This window comes from Meriones unguiculatus, chromosome 2 (assembly GCF_030254825.1).
Source record: "Meriones unguiculatus strain TT.TT164.6M chromosome 2, Bangor_MerUng_6.1, whole genome shotgun sequence".
NCBI lineage: Eukaryota > Metazoa > Chordata > Mammalia > Rodentia > Muridae > Meriones > Meriones unguiculatus.
The window spans coordinates 55280538-55305709 of NC_083350.1; the positions used below are offsets into that span (position 1 = coordinate 55280538).

At 36.8% G+C, this 25172-nt stretch overlaps 1 protein-coding gene across 1 annotated transcript in view; it reads right to left on the reverse strand.

The window, feature by feature from the left end:
- Nucleotides 1-25172, reverse strand: part of Map3k2 (mitogen-activated protein kinase kinase kinase 2) — an 82104-nt gene that overhangs the window by 27040 nt on the left and 29892 nt on the right. The window contains exons 2-12 of the mRNA XM_060377510.1: nucleotides 21503-21571; nucleotides 16506-16624; nucleotides 14849-14889; nucleotides 13232-13331; nucleotides 10010-10123; nucleotides 9051-9138; nucleotides 5876-6006; nucleotides 4809-4888; nucleotides 3491-3558; nucleotides 3250-3342; nucleotides 1033-1239 (exon numbers count right to left, since the gene is read on the reverse strand). Coding sequence (XP_060233493.1) covers nucleotides 1033-1239; nucleotides 3250-3342; nucleotides 3491-3558; nucleotides 4809-4888; nucleotides 5876-6006; nucleotides 9051-9138; nucleotides 10010-10123; nucleotides 13232-13331; nucleotides 14849-14889; nucleotides 16506-16624; nucleotides 21503-21506 — 1045 coding nt within the window. The 5' untranslated portion in view covers nucleotides 21507-21571. The remainder of the gene's footprint in view (nucleotides 1-1032; nucleotides 1240-3249; nucleotides 3343-3490; nucleotides 3559-4808; nucleotides 4889-5875; nucleotides 6007-9050; nucleotides 9139-10009; nucleotides 10124-13231; nucleotides 13332-14848; nucleotides 14890-16505; nucleotides 16625-21502; nucleotides 21572-25172) is intronic.

Below are 25172 nucleotides of genomic sequence, written 5' to 3' on the forward strand. Positions count from 1 at the left end.
CAACCTGAATGGGGGTCATTCTTCCATGGGCTGAGAATCCCAAACCAGGATAAAAGAGCAAAAGGAACTTGGAACCCTCATTCTTCCTGCTTCCTTCCTGCAGACTAAACATGACCAGCTTTTCGTGCTCCACCATCATGCCTTCCCTTCTATGACTTCATCCCCTCAACTCCTGAGTGAAAAGAAGTTGTTCTTAAGTTGCTTTGATCAACAAGAAAACAAGATGATGTATATGCTTAACAAGAGTTACAGGTATAACACTAACTCCCCCAATCCACACAAGCATGCACGCATACACACAGGGTGGTAGGCTCAAAGATAAAAGCAGAGCCAGAAAGACAGCTATTCAGGGCTGATGGAACATTTAGGAAGTTCTGGGAAGTGTGAGGAGGTGGAGCCATGTTAGAGGAAGTGTCTCACTAGGGAGAAGGGTGCCTCTGAAGATTATACCTCATCCTCTTACTTTAAACCTAAGCCTAATGCACAGGCGAGCTGAATTCCACATCTCCACCTTGTTTCTCATCTACCATGAGATATATACCCTCTACCAAGGCTTCCACCACCATGTTGCTCCCATGGAGCCAGGTCAATAGAGCCAAGGACTATAGACTAAAACCTTAGCCAAAATAGATCCCTTAGGCTATTTTGGTAAGATACTGAGTCAGTAATGAAAGTCTAACACTCACAACTAGTAAATTTCTACACATATTTACGATCTAGATTAAATGCTATACTGTAATTTCTTCTTCATAAACCAATCTCATTAGGTTATTTCTTAGAAGTCTCACAAAAAGTCTCAGTGCTTAACAGAAATGTACAATAGAATAGATCAGAACAATTACTAACAATTTTCCTAATACAAGTGAAGAAAAATTAGCTAAAGTAATTAGCAGTCACACCCCCTTTAGACCTGTTAGTCTAGCCACCTTCAAACATCACATTACTAAGTCTTTTCCCTGAGTTCTGATCTGCCGTTTATTCACAGTAACACAACACTATGCAAAGTCTCTGCTATACATTTCTGTTACTTACACCGGCTGGGTGGGCTGATGTCTGTGACAGTCAAAGTAGGGTTGTCTATGTCACTTCCCCTTCTTCTTATTCGACTGTCATCATACTCTGGGGTAAAGATACTGCTTCCACTACTGGTGCTTAAGGAGTGATCAGTGGGACTGAAACTCACAGGAGACCGGAAGTTGGTGCCCTGGTTCCTTCTAGCTCTTGGAAAAGTCTTACGACCTACAAAGTAAAAAACAGAAATTAACTCATTTCTTTTATTAATGTAACTACACCTTTAAGATACTTAAACATCTATAGTGTAGGGAATAGGAAGCACCTTATAAATACAGGCTGAAAAGCATAGGTAAGAATGACTATGTGCGAGCGCTGGAGGTGAATACAAATTCAAGTATCCGTACTCTGTTACGGGAAAGTGCACATAAACTCATATGCACAGGAAAAACAGAAGAAAACCTTCACTTTCACAAAAAATGTTTTCCCATTTCCAATAATGGCTTTAAAACAAACATAAAACCCAATCAGAAAGTTACAGGTAGCAGAGTCTGTCCTGGTTGTTCTTTTCATTTGTTCTGTCAACTTGACACAATCTGGAGCCATCTGGGAAGAAGATATTGCAACCGAGGAACTACCTCCATCAGACTGGCCTGTAAGCAAGTCTCTGGGACACTTTCTTGATTAATGATAAATGTGTGGGAGGGCCCAGCTCACTATGGGTGGTGCCACCCCTGGGCAGATGATCTTGGATTGTATAAGAAAGTGGCTGAGCAAGCCATGAGAGCAAGCCAGGAAGCAACATCTTCATGGCTTATGCTTCAGGCCCTACCCAGACTTCTCCTTGTGGTGAACTGTAACCTGCTAGGTGAAATAACCCTTTCATGCCCCTGTTGTTTTTGGTCATGGTGCTTATCACAGTAGCAGAGAGCAAAATAAGATCCTGCAAACCCACATTCATTCACAACAGCAAAGAGATGGAGACAGTCCGAGATACCCACCAAGACAAGAATAATGAAAATGTGATACACATATTATGCCAGTTTGGATAAAAACGGCCCCGATAGGCTTATATATTTGAAAGCTTGGACCCCAGCCGATGTTCTGTTTGGGAAGTATTGGCCTGTTGGAGGAACTGTGTCACTGGTGGTGGGTTCGGGGTTTCATATGTGTAAGCCAGGCCCAGTGTCTCTCCTTCCTGCTGCCCACTGCTGTGGCTGTGAACTCTCAGCCACCTCTCGAGCACCATGCCCACTATGCTTCCACCAAGACCATAATGAGCTGAACCTCTGAAACTCCAAGTCACCCCAATTCAATGTCTCCTTTAGAAGAGTTGTCATGGTTATGGTATCTCTCTACAGCAACAGAACATTGACTAAGACACATCTGATACATGCACATGGATGTGGAGATCAAGAGCAACACTGGGTATCTTCTTTAACCCTCTCCATCTTTATTATCCATTTACTCATTTATTTATTCATTCATTCATTTATTTATTTATTTATGGCATGGCCTTATAATTTTATTATCCATTTATTTATTTGTTTGTTTGTTTATGGCATACCCTTGTAATCTGTGTATTTATTTGGTTTATTTAAGACAGGGTATAACTGTGTAGTTCTGTAATTCTCACTGGCCTGGCTCCCATGTGCTAGGACTGAAGGCATTGGCAACATGTCCAGCCGCCATCTTTATTTTTTGGAATACAATTTTTGCGTCTCTCACTGAACCTGAAGTTCACTGACTCAGCTACAATGGCCAAGCTTGTTCCTCCTCCAAGCTCAGGTTAGGGGTACACTGCTGTGCCCAGCTTTCACGTGGGTTCTGAGAATCTGACCTCAGGTTTTGTGCTTGAACAGCACACACTTTACTGAGTTACCAGTCAGTTACCATAAAAAAGGCTTGTTGTCTTATTCTTGTTTTGTTTTGTTTGAAACCAGGTCTATGTAGCTGGCTGTCCTAGTTCTCACTATGTAAACCAGGCTGGCCCTGAACTCATAGAGATCTGCCTGACTCTGCCTCCTGAGCACAAGACTTAAAGGAATGTCCTGTCATTCCTGGCAAAGGTTCTTGTTTTGTTTTGTTTTTTTTTAAACAGAAAATTAAGTGACTTAAGAACAAATTATTTGATTATCATAAATATGAAGCTTTTTAAATTTATGTTCACTTTTGTAGTATTTTCTAATATTAGTCTGTTCTAATTTTCTAATATTAGTCTGATTACTCAAAACTTACCATCATTATACTCTTGATGATGATACGAAACATGATACCTTCTTGGATATGTTCCTCCTTTTCCAAATTTCTCAAAAATAGGGTTATCATAGTCTGTTAAGACATAAGAATACTATAATTAAAAAGTCAAATCTTATTAATAATGAAAAGCACATTATCGTTTTTAATTACTTTAAAAAATTTCCCCCTCCTAGCCAAAACATGACATAAACATTCAATCATGTAGAATTTATAGTCTTACCTGAAAACTCCTGATGATTATCTGGGTAGCTCTGTGCTCTAGGCATCCGTGATTTTGGATAGCTTTCTCTATAAATAGAAAATGTAAGATTAAATCAAAAGAGGGTATGTAATAACACATGAAAAAAATCTTTAAGCAATATCTACATTTGTATGTATGTTCATCTCTCTCTGTGTGTATGTGTGTGTATGCAGAGCTCATTTAAATATTAACATAAATTTTAAAAAAACTTATTTTAAAATATTCATTCGGTACACACAGACAAAAAGCCTTGCTTTTAAAATTGGCTACCGTGTACAGGGGTAAGAATGAGGTATTTGGAAGCAAGAAGGTTTTTTCTGAAACTGTTTCTGAATCTATATTAAAGACATAACCTTAACATATCAAACATTAATGACAAATGCTCAGCACAGTACACTAAAAACTTTCTTTCAGCCTCGCATATGCCTGTAATCCCAGCACTTGGGGAGGCAGAGGCAGGCAGATTGCTGAGTTAAAAGGCCAGCCTGGTCTGCAAAATGAGTCCAGGACAGACACTGCTATACCAGAGAAACCCTGTCTCAGGAAAAAAAAAATTTCTTCCTCTTTTTTTTTTTTTTTAATTGGGGAGGGTCCCAGAGTAAATTTCCAGAGGCAAGCACTGACAGACAGGTATGGATAAAAGTAAAGTGTATGTGAATTTCCAAAAGTATATGTTTTCATAAAGAAGCCCAGAGAAGACAAATAAATGAACTGTTTAATACCAAATCTGTGCTACAGGAAGACTGCAGAGAGCAATTCCTTCTAAGAACAGGAGAAGGCATCCTTACAAATGCACAGTTTGCACATACAGAATAAACAAATATAATTTTTTAAGTGCCAAAACCAATAATGAGAAATTTTATAACAGTTTCAAGAACATAAGTAAATTCTAAGTTTGCACTTGCTTCAAACACATTTCTGACAGGCAAAAATAGTAGGAAAAAACATAATGAAACAATTAATAATGATATTGAACCAGATATGGTGGCACAGGCCTTTAATCCCAGCACTTGGAAGGCAGAGGCAGTTGGATCTCCATGAGTTCAAGGCCAGCCTGGACTATAAAGCAAGTTTAGGACAACCAGGGCTACACAGAGAAACACAAAAACAAGATATTGAACCTGAACCCCGTGAGGCTAAAGATTTATTTACAATACACGAAACTTCACTGTTGTCATTATAGGCAATTCTCAATGAACTATATTCTTCAGAATGCAGAGAAGAACTATTGCTAACCCATATTCTATGTGTACACATTTTTACCCTATGCACTGAAAAGCGTGACTACAATCATTACCCATCCAAAGGACTATCAAGTGATGGACAGCTTCCTGAGCCAGAGTTTTCAGGGCTGCTTAAAGACAATGGATCCAGCATCTAGGAAAACAAAGAGTCCACAGTGACTCTTTGACAGTAACCTCATACAGCTGTTTGAGACATAATATAACAGAGATCTCATCCATTTAAAGTATGTAATTCAGTGGCTCCTACCATACCAAGAAATGTATATAACTTTCCCCACAATTTTAGAATTCTTTTAGTATTTTCAAAAGAAGCTGTAAAAAATAGCAGTCACTTTCCAGAATTACTCATTTTTAAACACCCTGTATAAACAAGCTGTGACTACAAAATTTTATAAAAGAAAAATATACTTTTTCTATAGTCAAGTAATTGAAGCTACAGTAATTTTGCTTACTGAAACAGAGCAATGGCCCTGTTCAATTGAGAGGAACAATACAGTGACTGCTCCATGAGGAGACTGAAAATGTTGCAGTGCTGTGGCCACTCAACAATGTAAGGGCCTCACAGTAACTTTACTACAAAGCTGAAGCATCTTTAAAATGTTATGGACAGTCCACACACCTCACTTCGTAAGGCACTTATAATTTTACTCTATCTTTAAAGCATGCATTAAGTGAGCAGTGGTGGCATACACCTTCAGTAACAACACTCTGTAACAGTCAAGGCCAACCTGGTCCACAGAGTTCTTGGACAGCCAGAGCTACAGAGAGAAACCTTGTCTTGAAAAACCAACAAAATACAAATGAATATATAAAATAAAGTATTCATTAAGAAATCTGAATGTTAGTTAATCTAAGATTACAAGCCAAATGCATCATTGATGATCAATATAAAAAAACTAGCTTATTCCATTTTTTTGACATACCAATACAAAAAGGCATACATAAATTAATGAGCATTTTATAATAAATTTTTGACTTAAGAAGACAGATTAGAGAAAATGTACACACACACACAGACACATGGACAAAACCCCCATCCTAGTTGTCTGCCAAATCACACTGGTCACAAGACCAGGGTATCTTTATATATAGTGATAAAGAGAATCCAGGTTTGACTTACTTGGTCCATGCTTTCTGGAATGAACTCTCCTTCACTGTTGATGCTAGTGAATGACCCATTCCGGGCAATCTGGTGTAGTTCATCTGGAATGTATCCAGGGGGAGGGGAACTTCTATCTCTATTAGTGGGACCTCAAAAAGAAAAGTTATCAAGTTTTATCATTGTCAGCAAGGAAACTAATTTTTGTTTCAACTAAATAGGTTATATTTCCAACTACATAAAAATAACTTTAGCAAATAAAATCTAGTGATTACAAAAAGTTAATCAGAATATTCGGGTTAAGATCTTTTTATAGCCTTTCTAAATTCACACTCTACAACCTCATTAGACTATGCTAATATACTCAAATTCTTCTGTTGACAACTATATCATGGGCTGATAACAAACACACTACAGAATCTTACAGTAATACAACTGCTTTTGAATTTACAAAAATAATTTGTATCTGTCAGTCTTTAACATAATCTGTATTGATATCACAATATAGTAAAAGAATATGGGCTCTGCAATCAGGGCATGGTTTAAATTCCAGTACAGGTTACCACCTTAGTGTCTTTGGCAAGTGGCCTGTTTTCACAGCAATGAACATTACTTCTTGGTAAAAATACTGTGATGGTAAATCCATTCACTAAAAACATCTGTCAGGTACAGTCAGCTCTACGATATTCTTTCCATTCCCTATCTTTGATCTTTAGAAACCTGAATTAAGATTCCTTCTTAGTCATTTGGCTGCTTTTTTGTATTTCATATCCTGAATCTTACTTTTCATTACTTAAAACTAGGCTTTTATGGGATGCTATATCCTGTACATTTAAATTTCTTTGTGATTTTCCAGGTGTAGTGCACATACCACTATCCCAGCACTCAGGAGGCAAGGGCAGAAGATCTCTAAGTTCAAAGCCAGCCTGGTCTAGAGAGTGAGTTCCAGAGTAACCAGGCCTATATAGTAAGACCTTGTCCCCAATCGCATGCCCCAAAAAAACTTCCACAGTTTAAGAAAAAATAGAGTAGAGCATGGCATTCATTTACGATAGTTTTTAATTTAATTACCTGGTTCACAAGAAATGATACTATTGAAGTTTTCTGCTCTCCTAGCAGTTTTTTTTAAGTAAACATATACAAGTGCTGTATGCATTTAAGTTCTTTTTGTGTGTTTGTTTTTCAAGAGAGGGTTTCTCTGTGTAGTGCTGAGATTAAAGGCCTGTGCCACCATGGCATGAAGCATTTAAGATCTATTTAAGTTTAAATCCCCCCCAAAGTAAGCATATGTAAAGGGGTCATCTGATAAGTAGGGAAAAGGAGCAAGAGAACATCTATTAAGAAGGTGCAGAGACCTCATCTGCTGTCCAGAAAGAAGTGTGAGCTGAGTTCATGTAGGCTTTGTAACAGCTATCGCCAGTTATCGCTGTATTCCTGACACTTTCATCTTTCTGAATACTTTTTTTTTTTTTTTTAGTAAAAGAGCAACATACTCAACTGAGAAGGAAGATGGCTATAAAAATTTCTTCATCCTATTACTTGACAACTCATATTTCTTAACATGCAATGTAATGGGTATGTTAACACACTTAGAGTAACTGCAGTTTCCAGTTTTTTCTTATCCTGGCACCAAAGTCAAACAACAAGAATACTTACTGGTGGGATAATATTGAGGAATTCAAAATGGCAATTTAACTAGTGCATGTAAACTTTTCCTGTCTAACAACTGAAATGAAGAGGCTGTTTTACTTCTACAAAGAAAGAAATGTACAGCTAATAGCAGCTGTGCCTCCAGTTTGAGAAATAAAACATATTCTACAAGTGCTCTGTTTATGGCTTCAAACCCACTGTTTAAAGGCCGGAGTAAAGTTAACAGTTTCATATTGAGAGTGAGAGTACCAGAATTTAAATGCCTGTAGCTCAAATATTCTTTCACTTTTTTAAAAAGTAATATCAAGTATATCTGAGTGAGGACAAGCCAGGTCTATTTGTGTATCCTCGCTGTTTAGCTCTAGTTTTCTGAAATAGACTCATGTGAGACAAAACAAAGAAAAAGTTCATAATACCGCTTCTTTTAGAAAACAAAAGAATATAACAACTGCTCTAGTTTCTTATAAACTAATTCAACCTTTTCATTCATCGTTAGTAACCCTATTCTATTCCAGTCATTTCTAGATTTTCAACTTTGTCCTGCTCTCTAGTTTTTTCTTCTCTATTTACCTGTCTCTCCTCTTCTGTTTTCCCTTTCAAATTCATGCCTCAGGACCAGAGCTCATGCTATCTGGAATGACTACATCCTCTGCCCTATGTGTTAAAAATATTTATATCCGCTGTTCTTTAAGCATTGAAACACTTTTATCTTTTTATAATGTTAATGCCACTTTAAGAATTTATTTTATTATGTTTATTTATGTACATGAGTGAGTTACACATATGCACATGCATGCAAGTGCCAGAAGACAGTGCTGGATCCCCTAGACCAAGATCATAGCACCAACACTGTTGCTGGAAACCAAACTTTGATCCTTTGAGAACAGCAAACACTCTGAGCCATCCCTTCAGCTCCTTATCAACATTTTTACGGCAACAAGCACGGAGGGTTCAGAACACCTCTGCCTAGCCCAGCTCAATAAGGCCACCTCAAAATACAGTACACAGAATCTTTTTTCTTTTTATCGTAAGCTTACGTATAAGGAATGCATTATTGATAATAAATAAAACTGGATACCAAGAAAGCAATAATAAAACACAGGCTACTCTTAGCCATTTTTATACTGATATTATATTCTGGCAACACCTAAAACCTTACAAAACTTAAGAACAAGAGTCCAGTGTACTCCTTTTAATGCCCTACAGTTACTTTCCCTCTCTATTCACATCCTAAAGAGTCCAGTCTACTCATTTCAATGTCTTACAGTTACTTCCTCTCTATTAAAATCATTAAAGATTTTATCTAATTCTTAATATTAAAATATTCAGTATAGAAACAAAAACTTTAAATTGGATATTGCTAGTCCTACAATATGTGAAAATAATTTCTCAGGAACATCAGGTAAGACAAAGTGGCTAAAGTAATTGTACAGAGCATAGCATTAGGGTGCTATTTTCAGGGATACAGTTCATGTTACCTTACATTAAAAGATGACAAGGATTTGAGAACTCACTCATTTCCTTATTCAGACCCTGCCTTTCTCACCTACTACAGATAGCCGCTTTTTCCTCTCTGCACCAAGTGGTGTACTAGTCAAATCTTCTGGTGATGGCGATGGTTCTAAATTAGTAGCCTAGAAGAGAAAAGGGCAATTAATGCTATTCTTCCCATCTGAGGCATGCAAAGACTCATCATCCTCTTTCTAAAATACAGCCTAGCCATTCTCTATTCTTGCTGGGCCTTTGCAAATCTGTTCTTACAAATTTTAATCTACTAGAAGAGTGATACCATCCTGGCTACTTGGAAGATGAGATCAGGAAGATGGCTTGGTCCCAGGAACAGAAAAGAAAGGAAGGAGGGAGGGAGGGAAGGAGGGAAGAAGTTGGCTGAAGTGGGGAGAAGATAAACAAGACAAGACATTTCAAGACCAAGGAGATGGCTCAGCAGGTTAGGGTGCTTGCTGTCAACCCTGATGACCCAAGTCCAAACCCTGAACCAACACATGAGAATTAGAGAACTGATCTTCATACATGTACCAGCATGTGCACACCACACCCCATCTACACAAAATTAATGTAAAAAATAAAAACAAAATAGCCATTTCAATTCTAATATAATTCTTCCCAAATTGCCAGTTTCTATTATTATTATTTTATTTCACATGTATTTTTTTTAAGATTTATTTAATTTTACATGAGTGCTCTATCTGCATGTACACCAGAATGCCAGAAGAGGGCATCAGATCCCACTACAGATGGTTATGAGCCACCATGTGGTTGCTGGAAATTGAACTCAGGACCTCTGGAAGAGCAGCCAGTGCTCTTAACCACTGAGCCATCTCTCCAGCCTGTATAATATATTCTTAATTGTAACTCTAACCACATAGTTTTGAGAAGCAAGGATAAAAAGCTACAACAATGACAAGTATATAATTCACATTTCATAAATTAAAACATATTACAACTCTTATAATCTTCAGTGAGAAACACAATCCCAATTCATACCTGTGTACTTCCATTTAATACAAGTAATATCTTGAGGCTCTTCATGTGAATACTGCGATCCAGCAGTTCCACAGCTTTGTCCAAGTCATCTTGGGTAGTTAACGGAATTACCAACTGAACAAAAGAGACAAGAACCACGCAGACATTACACCAGGTCACGCTCTTTCAGGAGCAGCCATTACTGGAGTATTCTAAATCTCGAAGCACACTGTACTTTACTACAATGAAGGTCTAAGGCGTGTCCGCATCGCTACTCTGCACTCCAGCATTCTGCTTCTAGTTCAGCACCACTAAACCTCAGAATGGACATAAAGAGTTACTTTTTGCTTATTAGTCATTACAGTCTTCTTGTAAATATATCTAAAAAGTAATTTTCTATGATATTCTTATAACATTGTTAAATTTAAGGTATAGTAAGGATATTCATGCCTAAGAACATTAAAGGGCATACATACAAATAATATAAAATAAAGTACTACTCTCCATCTGCAGAAATAAAATTCTTAATTCCTTTTCTAGTAGTAACCAGGGATTTACCCTCTGCCTGGCATGTTTACAATGTAACAAACCTTGAGTATCAGTGGCGGCTGCCTTGGGAAGGTATCATCAGCCACATATCTGCAATCTACAGGTCACCTGTATTCATCTCTGGTCCTGGTAGACCACTACACGAACAAGTAAACTAAATGAGTAATCATCTCAGGAAACCCTCAATGAGAAATCTACTTTCATTAGTCCTCTCTCTCATGGCTAAGATGTTACAAAAGAAAAAAGCAACCAAGAGGTCTATGAAAAAAATATGATTCACATATTTTTTTATTTTCAAAAATCAAAATATTTTATTTTTAAATAAAAACATTTCTTGCAGCTTAAGGAAACTGTCAATGATATACAGGAGGTATCATTCACTGAAAGAGGAACACAGAAAGAACAAGTGAGCACACTCCACACTTACTGACCATCTCTAAAAAGCAAAGCATGTGAAACATTTACAGTCTACGTGGCTGAGAGTCCTCCGCAGCATCAATCCCTAAAGATGAGGCTCCCCTCCAGCAGAGCACAGCAAAGAGCAGGCCCTTTGCAAATGTTGTTCAGTACAGGGTGAACACCAGAGGCATACCCAGACCCAAGACCTACTATGGTATGTAATCAGTCTATAGACTGCTGCATGAAAAAAAATCTCTCTTTTTTTTTTTTTTTTTTTTAAAGACTGACAGAAGTTCAAGGCCATCCCAAGCTATGCAGTGAGTGCTGGGCCAGCCAAGAATCTTACATGGCAAGATTCTGTCTCAAAAAAAAATTTTTTTATTTAAAAAAATGAAAAGCTGCTATATATAAATACAAACCAGATTAATTTGAATCCTGTCTTATACTTTGCTTATATCCATCTACTCTGTATTTAAAAGTTTATTTCCAATTTCTATTGCAGCTAATTTTGTGCTAGCGCACAACATCTTAGTCTAATTTTCTATTGCTGATAAAACTCCCTGGGAGTGAGGGGAAGGGAAAAAGGGGGTAGATGAAGGGATTAGAGGGTATGGTGACTTTGTTTCCCTGAGAAATTATGTTAGGAAATAATGATTCAAGGTCAAGTTATTTATATGGGAAAAGATTCTAGGTAGGGAAGTGGGGAAAATGAAGAAAGAAGGGAAGGTGGCCATTAAAAGTACTTATCCAGAAAGCTGCCCCTTTAGGACAGTTGATCATCTACCCTCTATATACATCTCCCCATGTCCATACCTCAGGAAAAGCCTGAGAACCCCAGAATGTCAGCTGAACACCAGCCCAGCATATATATGTTCATATGATAAAGTACAAAGAAAAAAGACTGAGTAAGAAATATGCTTATGCATAGTTAAAACCCCAGGTTACTCGAAAAGAAAAATTTCAAGATATTGCTACAGTACGGTCCTCATTAGTCTCTGTTCAAGATCCTATTTAAGAGAGATCTGTACTTAGGAAAATATGTCCCTCTGCCTTCCTGGGACTCAAATCCAGGTCCTGCTGTGGCTGTGTTTATAAGCTGGTGTGGGCAGAAGGGACTGACACGGGTTGCTGGTGTTGGTGCAACCCCTGGAGATCCCATAGTTGATGAACTGTCTTTTTATTCAGCAGAGGAAGCATTTTATGTAGTGTGTAAGCAATAGACTGTACTGCTTATGGCGATAAATTAAAAGCGCCCTCCATGTTTAAAAGAGTATTTTCATTTCTGAGCTTTTTGAAGTGTTTTCATTTGTACAGGGTTCCATGTATGTTCTCAGATAAAGTTTTACTATGGCTTCCCTTGTCACACCATCCCCACTGGTACCCTTCGCATTCATACTGTTCTCAAGCTTGTTCTATCTCTTGTTCTTCCCTTGAAACTCTGTAGGGCTGCCTTTCCATACTAAACTCTCAGTATAAATATTGCCTCAGCTAGTTTTTCCTTAACAACAGAGAGGACACTCACAGACTTTTTTGAGACAGGGTCTCTCTAGGTAGCCCTGGATGTCCTGAAACTCACTATGCCTGTCTCTGCCTCCCAAATGCTGGGCCTGAAGCATGCACCACCAAGTCCAGCTTTGACTTTAAAAAAGAGTCACTGCCACAAGACTTGATGCATTTCCTTCAAAAATCTTCAATTTCTCTGCTGTCTGCTGCTTCTACAAACCTGGAGTACCCACTCCACAAAAGGCTGCAACTCAGAAACTCATTAGGCCAGTAAAAAGTATTTTCAGAAGATCAAGAAAATTAACTTTTAAAAAAAAAATCATTTTTTGATTTTTGTTAATGTTTTTAACAAAATTTAAGATCTCCAAACAGTAAGAAACTCCAGTTATCATCTAATTGAATTCTAATCTCAAGATTAAAACAGATTTCCTGAAAATATAGTGAGCCATCAAGACCACATGTACTGACCACAAATACAAATATAGCAATCAAAAAGCATCCTAAGCCAACATCACAATGATCCTAAGTTTCCCAAGGAAAGTAAGGTCACTGAATACAAAGTGAAAAGTAAAAGTGAAAGCAGAAAATGGCAAGGTGGTGCTGATTTTCTCCAACTTCGTAGTCTAAATTTGCACTGTAGCACCTCCATTTAACAGTAAAATTTACAAATATACATTTCACTCTTCTAACGTTCCACTTTTTACTAATCACCAAATAAAAACACAATCTCCTTTATGAACAACACTAACTTTACAAAACAGGGGCTACTGAAAGGGAAATGCACATGTTTACCTCATTGTTGGTGTAGTGTAGGTCCATAGATTGCCCAAAGGCTATTTTAGACTTAGACCTCAGATCTTCTAGTTTAACTGGTCTGGTAACCTGCAGGATTCTACATAAAAATAAGTTTTAAATATTTTATTTTGTAACAAACAATATACTTACAAAAGTTCTATTTTGTCAGATAAAAAAATAAGTAAAAACTATAATATACTTTTGATCAAATACAAGAATTTTCAACCAAAATTTAGAACCATTGAATTTTTTTCTATTGTAATTATAGTTTTTAAAAGATTCTCAAAGTTTTAAATTCACAAAAACATAAACATTAAAGCTCAATATAAAGTGCCCACTTAGGAAAGTGTTTGAATTTAATTAAATTCAAATTCATATCAAAACTATATGACATTTGTATAACAGACTGCAATGAAACTGTTAAGAATAATGTTATTTATCCTGTGGAGATCAAATTTTGATTTCTGAATCCTTATCAATTTAAAAATTTAACATATATACTATATAAGCATCTCTAAGACATGTTAAAGGAATTAAAGTGAAATATTATGGTATTTGCTTCCTCTACTCCTAAGGCAGAGCATGTACTAAATCTAGAGAAGAGCACAACAGACTATTAGCTTCAGAGAGAAGAAGCCACTTCTGCGCTCACTTTATAAGTCACACACTAAATTCAGGGCTGAGGAAATGGAAAAGCTAAATATCCAGAAAATAATTCCAAATAAGGAATAGACTAGACCATGGTTTTATGGTATGCAAAGGAGGTATGCTCTTTTTAGTTTTCCTTTTTATTTTTCAGTATCTCTGGTAAAATACATTCGCATCTTCAAGTTATATGACTTGTGAGCCATTTTAAATTCCTTAGGACTAACAGGCCCTGAGCCAGGTGTGGTGGCATACTCCGGTAATCCCAGCACAATGGGAGGCCAAGGCAGTAGGATTTCTGTGAGTTCTGAGGCCAGCCAAAGTGAGTCCGGTCTACAAAGTGAGTCCAAGCCAGCCAAGACTACACAGAGAAACCCTGCCTCAAAAACAACAACAACAACAAAAGACTAACAGGCCTTTTATTACTCTAATGAGACACTAATAACAAAAGAAATTCTCTTCTGTAACTCCTATTAGGTCTTTTTGTCAGCTCTCACCAACTGCACTTTGTGCCCGGAGGCACAGATGCCAGGGCAGACACAAGGCATAGAAGGCCAGGTTTACAGTCCTGCTAAGCAAGCAGCCTGGAGCCATCATTCCAAGTCACTTCTAGAGCACTATTAACAAATTATATGCTACAGCACTGAAGTCTCTTGAGGCTAGTCAAAACTTTTCCTCGGTATGAATAAAAGTAAACAGTAAAATTTTAAAGTGTGTCTTATGAAATGATCTTATTTACTTCCCAATTTTGCAAAGCAAGCATATTCACTATTTCTAATGGCTAGCATGCATTCTGACATATCCTATTTCTCATCAGTCTAGGTGCATGTCATATATTACCAAAGACTATTCCATTTTCAACTTCAAAAACCACAGAACTTCACTGAAATCTGGAGAGAATCTGTAGAAGCTTAATTGGAATGCATATTTTTAAATAAACTAATTAATATGTAATGTTTCCTTGCTTACCTTTTTTCTCCTCTATGTTCAAATTTGACACGGACATCATTCTATAATAAAATGAAGGCATCAGTCATAATCATGCAGAGACCAGATAAATTTCTAAGTTATTTTTTCCTTAGCCTACACATTTAACACAGAACAGAAGAGGGGTTTCATTTTCAAAGTGCAATTCCAATCACCTGATATCTGCCAAAAAGCTGAGTTGAGAATTACATTACCAGATCTGACGAAAGGAAAGAGCACCAATATTGACTCACGCACAAGTGACCTGAGCCTAAGGAAATACAGAATGCTATACTGTAGGCCTTCCTCATCTGTGTGTTTCAAGGCCTCTGAACATATATGTTTGTTAATTTATTTGCTTTCCTTTATTAAATTCAGAACTTTTACTTTTTCTCTTAAATACTCACCTCCCCTTGAGGGGGAGCAGCCTTACCAGGCCACAGAGGAAGACAAAGCAGCCTGTCCTGATGAGACCTGATAGACTAGGGTCAGATGGAAGGGGAAGAGGACCTCCCCTACCAGTGGACTTGGTGAAGGGCATGGGAGGAAAAGAGGGAGGGAGGGACAGGGCTACAGCTGGGATACAAAGTGAATAAACTGTAACTAATTAAAAGAAAGAAAGAGTAGTGTATGCTATGGCAAGAAGCATGTTCAAATAATGTTATATACCTATATGAAACTGTTCTTTTGAAACCCAGTAATTAATGGTGTATAAAATAAACATAAGAAGTTTCAGGTAAAAAAAAAAAATTTTTTTTCTGCATATTCAAATTGTCAGTACCTTTACTTTCATATTTTTGGTAATCAATCCCATTACTTAAATAGCTTCTAGGTAACAGATAGGTAGCATATACAGTATGGGTACAACAAACAAAGGTATAATTCATGCCCTAAGCAGAGTAAAGCAAGACAGTGTGAGGTTTCATTATGCTATTTCAAATGGCATAAAATTTAAAACTTAGATCTGCTTATGTCTACGACCTTCCATCTGTTGCTTCTGACCTAAGCTGACCATGAATAACTGAAACTGTGGGAGGGGAGATCTATTATTTCTACTTTCTGTGCTTTCTATTGCATACTATTCTATTTATAGGAATCAAAATCACCCAGTTATAAGTATCTCAAGAAGATTTCTAAGAAAAACAAAAGAAACTATTACTCTTAGGTACTTAAAGAATGGATGAAATAATAACTTTAGCAAGCAGTTACATAGCTTTTTTAAAAAGTACATTCATTTATTTCTTGTCACTATTTCTTCAATACTGTACCTACACAAAGCATTTATATTATATCACATATTAAATGTAAATACAAGTAAAATGCACACTTATTGGATAATGTGCTAAACACAGCATTTGATTCAAAGTATAAAAGAAGTCCTTACAAGATCAGGCTATGAAATGAAAGTAATTCACAGAGCAACAAAATACTCTTATTAAAATACTATTGATACTGGGACTAGAACGATGGCTCAGTGGTTAAGAACACATACTGTTCTTGCAGAGGACCAAATCCATGTTCAGTTCCCAACACCTATGTCAGGTGGCTCACAACCATCTATAACTCCGGCTCCAAGGGGATCCAATAGGCACCTACAATTTCACAACAACTCAATTTAAAATTAATAAAAATTGCTGAAAATTATTACTGAAATAAATACCTGTTTTTTTGGTGATGAAGGTTTTGCTTTTCTGGTTTCCTGTAAAGATAATGCTGGCCGACTAGCCTTGTGAAGGACAGCCAAATCTTGCATGATTGAATTCAAAGCTTGCTGATCATCTGGATATTTTTAAAAAAAGACATACATACACGTACAGTTTTAAAGGGCTGTAATTTCAACATATACTTAACACAGACATCAAGCAGAATTTATAATGGAATTTAAAATGAACTAGCTGAAATCGAGAGGTGGCTCGGTGGTTAAGAGTGCTTGCTGCTCTTTCAGAAGACCCAAGTTTGGTTCACAATTAAGCAGCTATGATGACCTGTGACTCCAAATCTGGGAATTCTGTGTCCTCAGGCTGGGTTTGAACTCAAAGAAATCCATCTGCCTCTTTTTATGAAGTAAAATGTTAATTGTGTTATAAGAAAAAAAAATAAGAACAACTAACATCAAGACTTAAAACTCATAACATAAGACATAAACTAGGTGCCCACACATAGGACATTTATTTTTGTTTTAAATATTTTTTTATTTTACTTGTTATTTTCTGTTCTTTTTAGTTGTGTGTGTATGTGTCTGTGTGTGGGTAAGTGTATACGAGTGCAGGTGCTCATGGAGACCAGAGGTGTCAGGTCCCTAGAGCCGGAGTGACAGGTAGTTGTGAGCCATCTAATGTAGGTGCTGGAACAGAACACAGGTCCTCTGAAAGACCAGTGTGTGCTCTTCACGGCTGAACTCCCCTTCCAACCCCGCCTAAGGGAAGCAGAGTCATTCTAATTTGTTCAGTGATAACACAGAGTCAAAACAGCTCTACCAGAATAAATTCTCTTCTGTGACTCCTAAACAAACATCAACCATACATCAGAAACCTTAATAAAAATTGAGGGGGGGGGGACCTTGTGTAAACATGATCTTCCTTTCCCGATTATATCCAAAACACAGACTTCATTTTCCAGATGTATTCCTGTTACTGATGTTTAGAGGAAGAAACAGAAACGCTCCATCCATGGACACTACTACCAACTTCCCAAGACTACAAAGAGATGGCTCGGTGGCTGAAAACACTGGCTGCTCTTCCTGATGACCCAGGTTCAATTCCCAGCATCCATAGAGCAGTTCACAACTGTCTGACTCCAGTTCCAGGGGATCTAACACCCTCATATAGAAGCATATACATGTAGGCAAGGCAAAACATCAATGCACATAAAATAAATAAAAGTATTTATCAAAAAAAGCCAATAGCAATTTAAAATAAGCAATGTGGAACTGGAGAAATGGCTCAGGAGTTAAGATCATTTGGCTCTTCTTGCAGAGGACCAGGATTCAGTTCCCAGCAGCCACATCATGACTCTTAACTGTCTGCAACACCAGTTCCAGACAATCCCATAGCCTCTATCATCCACGGCATGCACCAGACACAAATATAGTGCGTAGACAAACACACAGGCAAAACACCCATACACATACACAAAATTTTAATTAAAAGTAAAAATATAAGAAAAATTCACTCCTTAGAAAAACTGTGTCCAACAGACTGCAATACCATCACTTGGGGAGGCAGAGTCCAGGACAGCCAAGGCTACACAAGAAACCCTGCCTCAAAACAAAAAACAAACAAACAAAAAAAAACTTAAAAGAAAAACAGTGTCCAGAAAACTAAAAGAAGGACTATAAACCATAAAGTTTGAGTGTCTTCCAAATAGATTTTCTTTAAAATCATAAACATGCACTGCTCTGAAATGCCAGAAACAACAGATTTTTGCTAATAAATCAATCCACTAATGATTAGTAACAACTGATAATTGATTATTAACAACTGATAAATAAAAGAATCAAAGGTCTTTACAATTAATATTTTTAAATGTAGCCATTTTGTTGGGCAATAATTTATATTCCTAGAAAAATAAAAACAAAAAAGTTCTGTCAAGGAAATCATTAAAAATTATTTAGTAATTCAATAGTCATCTGACAATATAAATAGCAAATATAGATAATTTGTTGATTTTTAATATTCGATATAATCTATAAGCTAAAGTATTTGTGTACTAATAATTAAAGTGGAGATTATAATGCTTTTACTGATGAATTCCAGTTTAGGAACATGTGCAACACAGTGCTTATGTGGAGGTCAGAAGGTCAACTTGTGGTCAACTTGCAGGAGCTGGTTTTCTCCTTTCCCCATAAGAGTCCAGAGACTCAAATTCAAGTTGTCAGGCTTGGGTGAAAGTATATTTACCTGAAAAGCCATATCACAGAATCCAAGAGAAAAAAAATAATAATAAGATTTTTTTTAAACGTATGTGTATATGTGTGTGCCTGCCCAAGTTTGTGTGTGCCACATGTGTGTGGCAACCATGGAAGCCAGAAGGTTTTGGATCACCTCAAACTGAAGATGCTGTGCCTGATGTGGTGCTGGGAACTGAACCTGGGCCCTCTACAAGAGCAGTGAGTACTCTTAACTCCTGAGCCACCTTTGCAGCCCCTAGAGAAAAAATATTTATAGCCCTCTTTAAAGCACTCTTTAAAAAATAGTCTGTCAAAGTGTTAGCTTAGTCTGACAGTAACTCAGTTACACTGTGATCACAACACTACACCATAAAAATATCCACACCAGACTGTCCACTGCTCATAAAAATAAACTATGTCCATCAGGAAACTGAGACTGAGGTCAAATGGAGTAAAACCACTTGATGTGACATGCTTTAAAAAATGTTAGGATCCTTAATTTCACACTGGAATGAGAATATAAAACTTAAATATACCTACCTTGTTCTCATTATTTTGCTAGAAAAATCTTTAGTGATCAATTTGGGCAGTTTCTTATACTTAGTATCATAGTGCCCAAATAAACAAATACCTAAGAAAACTTTAGCTAAAATCTCTTTTCACACCTACATGTATTTCCATGTTAAGAAAAATAGATACTTTTTATCATTTATGCAAAAAAGGAAAGGGTCATTTAACAAAAGTTCAAGTCTTAGGAAGATAACATACCAAGGTGGAAACTTACTCTGCGGATACTGACAAGACAGAAGAGCTAACAAACCCCCAAAAGATCGAATATAATATACCAACAGCTAGAAGAGGGACTGTTGTAATGACTCTGTTAAGGATCCCTGTGATAGTCATGGAGATGACACAGGTTACAGGTGTCAGAGGGTCATAAACTGATCCAACAGGCAGTCAAATGCCCTGGGGATTACAGACTAAGCACAGGCACAAAAAGGGCAGTCAGTAGAGCATAGAAACAGAAAAGGCTTAGGAAATAACTTCAAATAACTTTTACTAGGAATACTGAATTTGAGCCAGGCATGGTGACTCACACTTTTAATCCCAGCACTTGTGAGGCAGAGGCAGATGGATCCCTAAGTTTGAGGCCAGCCTGGTCTGCAAAGTGAGTTCTAGGACAGCCAGGGCTACATAGAGGAACCCTATCTTAAAAAACAAAATCTGAATTTGATACATTATATACATATTCATTATACATCAACATTCTCAGGGGAAAAAAAATCAAGTATCTGTGATCCACATTTTTGAAGTTTCTTTGTTTTGAGACAGGGTCTCATATGTAGCCCTGCCTGGCCTACACTTTATGTAGTCCAGTATGGTCTTAAACTAAGAGCCTGCCCCGCCTCAGTCTCCTAAGGCCCGGGACTGACAACATGCTCCAGCTTGTGATGCCCACTTTTAAACAGTCATGTTTTCTGTGAGCACCTTTGTATGTATTTCTCATTTGTTGGTTGAAATCATGATTGCATAAGTTCCCCATTCCTTTTATGTATTTATTATTATTATATTTTATTTTTATTAATTACAGTTTATTCCCTTTGTACCTTTTATATATTTTAAGCCATTGTTTAAACATGACAAATATTCTTCTGTCTTGTTGCTAACTGCACTAAACACTTTTTAAAAGGGTTATAAAAATCAACTTAATATATAAGTTGAAGTGTACATGAAAGAAACAAAAGTGAGATGCAAACAGGAGTCAGTAAAAGTATATCCAAATTGGAGCTATTAGAAACATGCTTAGAGTGAAGAATCTCCATTACCAGAGGACATTACATTCAAGGGGAAGAGAAATTTTAAAAGTGTGAAACTTGGGCTTATAGATTTACTCTAACCACTTACAGTGAGAGGATGCTAAGTTTTCCAAAAGAAGACTCATGTCTTTTTAACGTCTACCACCTATAGTATATATGTGTATATATATATGTGTGTGTGTGTGTTTATGTGTCTGTATGTGGGGGGTATGCGTGTGTGTGTTTTCTTAAGCAACTGGTTAAAAAGTGAGACAAACTCTGGCAAGTAAATGTCAGTGTTAAGTTATAGGAATTAATCTCAGTTTAAAAACAGCATACATGAATTACAGAGTCTACTTTTCTCAATTTATGGTTGGGCATACCATTTACTCTGTGTCTTTCTGGTATCTATCTAATTGCTACCTCAGGGTAGAATCCTCAATATTAAACAGAAGGGAGCGGAAGGAGCAAAGAAGAAAAAGTGACATTTTTGGAGATTACAAACTGTATGTCCAAAATAGGACAGACTGTTTTTAAATTAAACTTTCACTGCCAAGAATACTGTAAAAAAAAAAAAAAAAAAAAGTCTCTGGACATCAATGACTTGCTGATTTACTCAATTATAAGATTTGATGATTGGGTTTTTCTATTTTTCCTTTTACCACCTGACTTTCTAAACAAATCACAAAATATCTGAGCAGTTACTCTAACGTTTCTCCTGGGTCCTGCAGCAAATGGTCATTCCAAAACTGTAACAACATAAACAGCACTTCAACTCAAAACTGCTTTGTTTATTCTGCTATTCCCTAAACCTTAAAATCCATTAAATAAAATGTTGCTAATCTCCTATATAACAAATGATATAAATCCGTCATAAATTTCTACATAAAGTTTTTTATAAGATAAATATTTTCTCCCTAATTCTATTCTTTAATTATAATTAAAAAAAGGTGTTTTTAACTTAAAACTTACCCATTATGGCGACCAGCTCAATAATTTGAAAATTAGGAAAATGGGTCTCCCATCAACATTCTTTATTGCCTTAAAAGATAAGAAAACAAACACATGAATTAATAAGAACCAGAAGAGGCAACCACAAAAAGAAAAATAATGGTACAAACAACACGAAGGAGGGATACATGCGTATGTACACTAGAAATACTTTATAAGTTTTTCAGAATACACAATGTTAGGACCTGATCATGTAGGTACCCTTCCCTAACACACTAAACTTTCAAGATCCAAGAAGAAAAGCAGGTGAGCAGCAACAAATACACTTTTTGTATAAACAAAAAGTACTCATAAGACCCAAAGAGTCCTTATCACAACCCTCCTTAAATCTGAGCACCTGGGTGCCATTTTGTATCAGGCCTTTCTAACAATACACCATCTTCCTCCCATATTAATTCTTTTCTATGACAACAGAAATAGGAAAATAATATTGTTTTAAAGAAAAATTCATAAAGAACAATTATAATGCCATGCCTATCTTTAATCCCAGTACTTGGGAGGCAGAGGTGGGTGGATCTCTTTAAGTTCCAGGCCAGTGTGGTTTACACAGAGAATAAACCCTGTCTCAAAAAAAAAAAGAAAAAAAGCAATAATTATAACTGTTGCTGGGCATAAAGAATATATAATTTGTATAAATGTAAGGAGGGAGGAAAGATACATTATATAATTGTTTATGAATATTCTTGAAATTATGTCCGCATCAACCCAACTACAGTGTTTTAAGTTATAAAGATATTCACTGTAATTCCCAGATGAACCACTAAAAAGTAAACCTAAAAGAGAACAAAGGAGACAAAAACTTAAAATATCACACTACAACACACACAAACAGTCGTAACAGATAAATATGGAAAAAGAAAATGTGGCATACAGAACACAGAAAATAATAGACATACCTTATGTAAATTACATTAAATATAAATGAAATGAAAACCAATTAAAGGCAAAGATTATCAGAACAGATTTTAAAACTATACTCAAGAGTGTAAACAGAGTGTAAAAATTTTAAAACAAAGGCAGGGCAGCCAAAACTACATAGTGTTTTTCAATAAAATACTAGCAAACCTAACCCAGAACATAAAAAAGGATTATAAAGGGGCTGGAGAGATGACTCAGAGGCTAAGAACACTGACTGTTCTTGCAAAGGTCCTGAGTTCAATTCCCAGCAACCACATGGTGGCCCATAACCATCTATAATGGTGCCCTCTTCTGGCAAGCAGGCACACATGCGGGCAGAATGCGTTATGAATAATAAATAAATAATCTTTAAAAAGTATAATTCAGATATTTTTATAAAAAGGATTACAGGTTCTATAGAGAACATCTCAGCGGTTATGAACATGCATGTCCTGCTCTTGTGAAAGACCCAGGTTCGATTCCCAACACCCATATGGTGCCTCACAACTCTACAACTCCAGGGGATCTGACACCATCTTCTGCCTCCCTAGGGACCAGGCATGCATATGGTACACATATACACATACATACAGGAAAAGCACTCATATACATAAAATAAGTAAATCTATTTAAAAATTTAAAGGATTAAATACCACAAATACATGAAGATATATTCAATAAAACAAGGTTATGCTCAACACAAAAAAATCAATACAACAAACTGTACTAATGAAATAAAGGACAAAAAGCTACATAAAATGTAGGTCCCAAAATTCAATCCCCTTTAGCACAGTGAAAACACCAACATCAGCTGTTTCCTTGTGTGTTTTGTTTCAGTTTTTTACTCATTTCTAACCAGTTCTAGTTGTAGAGATTAACAAATAATATTATGGAAAAGAAACCAACTCTACTGTCAATAGCATAAAAAGAAAAATGCTTAGGAATATATTAATAAATTCAAAGTGTGTATAGTAAAACTACAAAATGCTGCTGAATAAAATTAGACCTAAAGCCAGAAGTGCTGATGTACACCCTTAATCCCTGAACAGGGAGGCAGAGGCAGGCAGATCTCTGAGTTCAAGGCCAGCCTGGTCTACCCAGTGAGTTCCAGGACACACAGGGCTCCCTAGTGAGACCCTGTCTTGAAAAAACAAAAAATAAAAACAAGAAAAAAAAAACTGCTGTTTAGCTTATAGATCTGTGCCACCTGCGTCTCCACCTCTTCCATACCTCATAACAAGCTACAACCTTCAGTGAGCAAACGTACTCCTTTCTGTGGTGGTCTTGCTCACACGCAGAATTTCAAAAGAGCAGTGGAGAGTACTGCTAGGCACAACATGACCTCTACACAGACAGGGGAGCTGTACAAATTCCCTGCCACTGCAAGAAGCCCTCAAGGGATTGGATAACCTGGACACTAGCATTTCACAAGAGCTCAGGCCTGGACGGAGCAAACCTCAATGCATCTCCTTTGTAATACTTCAGTGTTACTGGACAGAAGAATCACTGCTTCTTTTTAGGAGGTTTCTTTTCATTCCCCATTCTTCCAATTCCATGCTCTAAGCACTGAGAATTTCAAGTAGAGTGCACTCAATACTGAAGCAGATCTTAGGAGTAGGTTTAGGGTTTTCTGCACCATTTCTGCTTTTGGTTTAAAATACTTCTTTCATAACCCTATTGGGTGTTTCTGGTTTTAGTTTTGTTAAACTAAATTAATATGGCTTGAATGAACTGCCCTGCTCCTGGGGAAGTCATATATAAGAATATGAGTTTCCTGGCATATATATCATATATACCATATATATATACATATATATATATACACACACACAAACCATTATATATATAAGCAACTTAATATATATTAATATAAGTATAATATAACTTAGATATATAACTTATATACATATATATACATAAGTTGCTCTTATATATATTACTCTTGGAGAGAGAGAAAGCAATTGTGTTCTTGGTTGGCCTTTTGAGGATACAGTACACCACCATCGAACCAGACTGTGGATGACTGGTTTCGTGAAGAAGCCGGATGCTATAATGCTGGCCACTATGCTACAGGCCTTGGGAGAGCTCACTGCTTTTTGGCCTAGCATTCTATGAAGGTGCAAATATAACTCATAAGTACAATTCACAGTGAAAATAGTGGAGAAGCACTGTCCTAAAAATGTGGCTCTCCTTCAAAGATTCCAATGGTCATAAAAACAACTAAGCCTCAGGTTTATTGAAACCAGGGCAAGTGCCACTGCCCTGAAGTGGAACTTCAGATAGGACCTTATTTGTTATATGTAATTAGCCAATGAATACATAAGCCTGATGAATAACACTATTTAATGTTTCACAGGAATGGTGAAATCCAGTTTTACAGGCCACAAGCCTGACAGAACTGCGCCCTCTATGCTCACGTTATGACCCACGTATCTGGACACTTGGCAAAGGATATCTGCTGCTCAACATTTAAACTGTGCTTGTTACTCTTACTGGCTGACCCTTCCTGAAGCCATACTATACTGAGTTGTCTTTAAGTGTACTTCTATGCTAGAACCTTACCAATACATACGAAATTTAAGATTAGGAAACAAAATACTCAGCACAATACCTGTACATTTTCAGCATCATATAGAGTCAAAGTCCCAGAAACTGAGAAAACCCTAGAGTTTCTGCAGTTTGTTCCTTCAGACAGTTTAAACACTACAAGGCTTCTACTGTTATCATTCTGTGT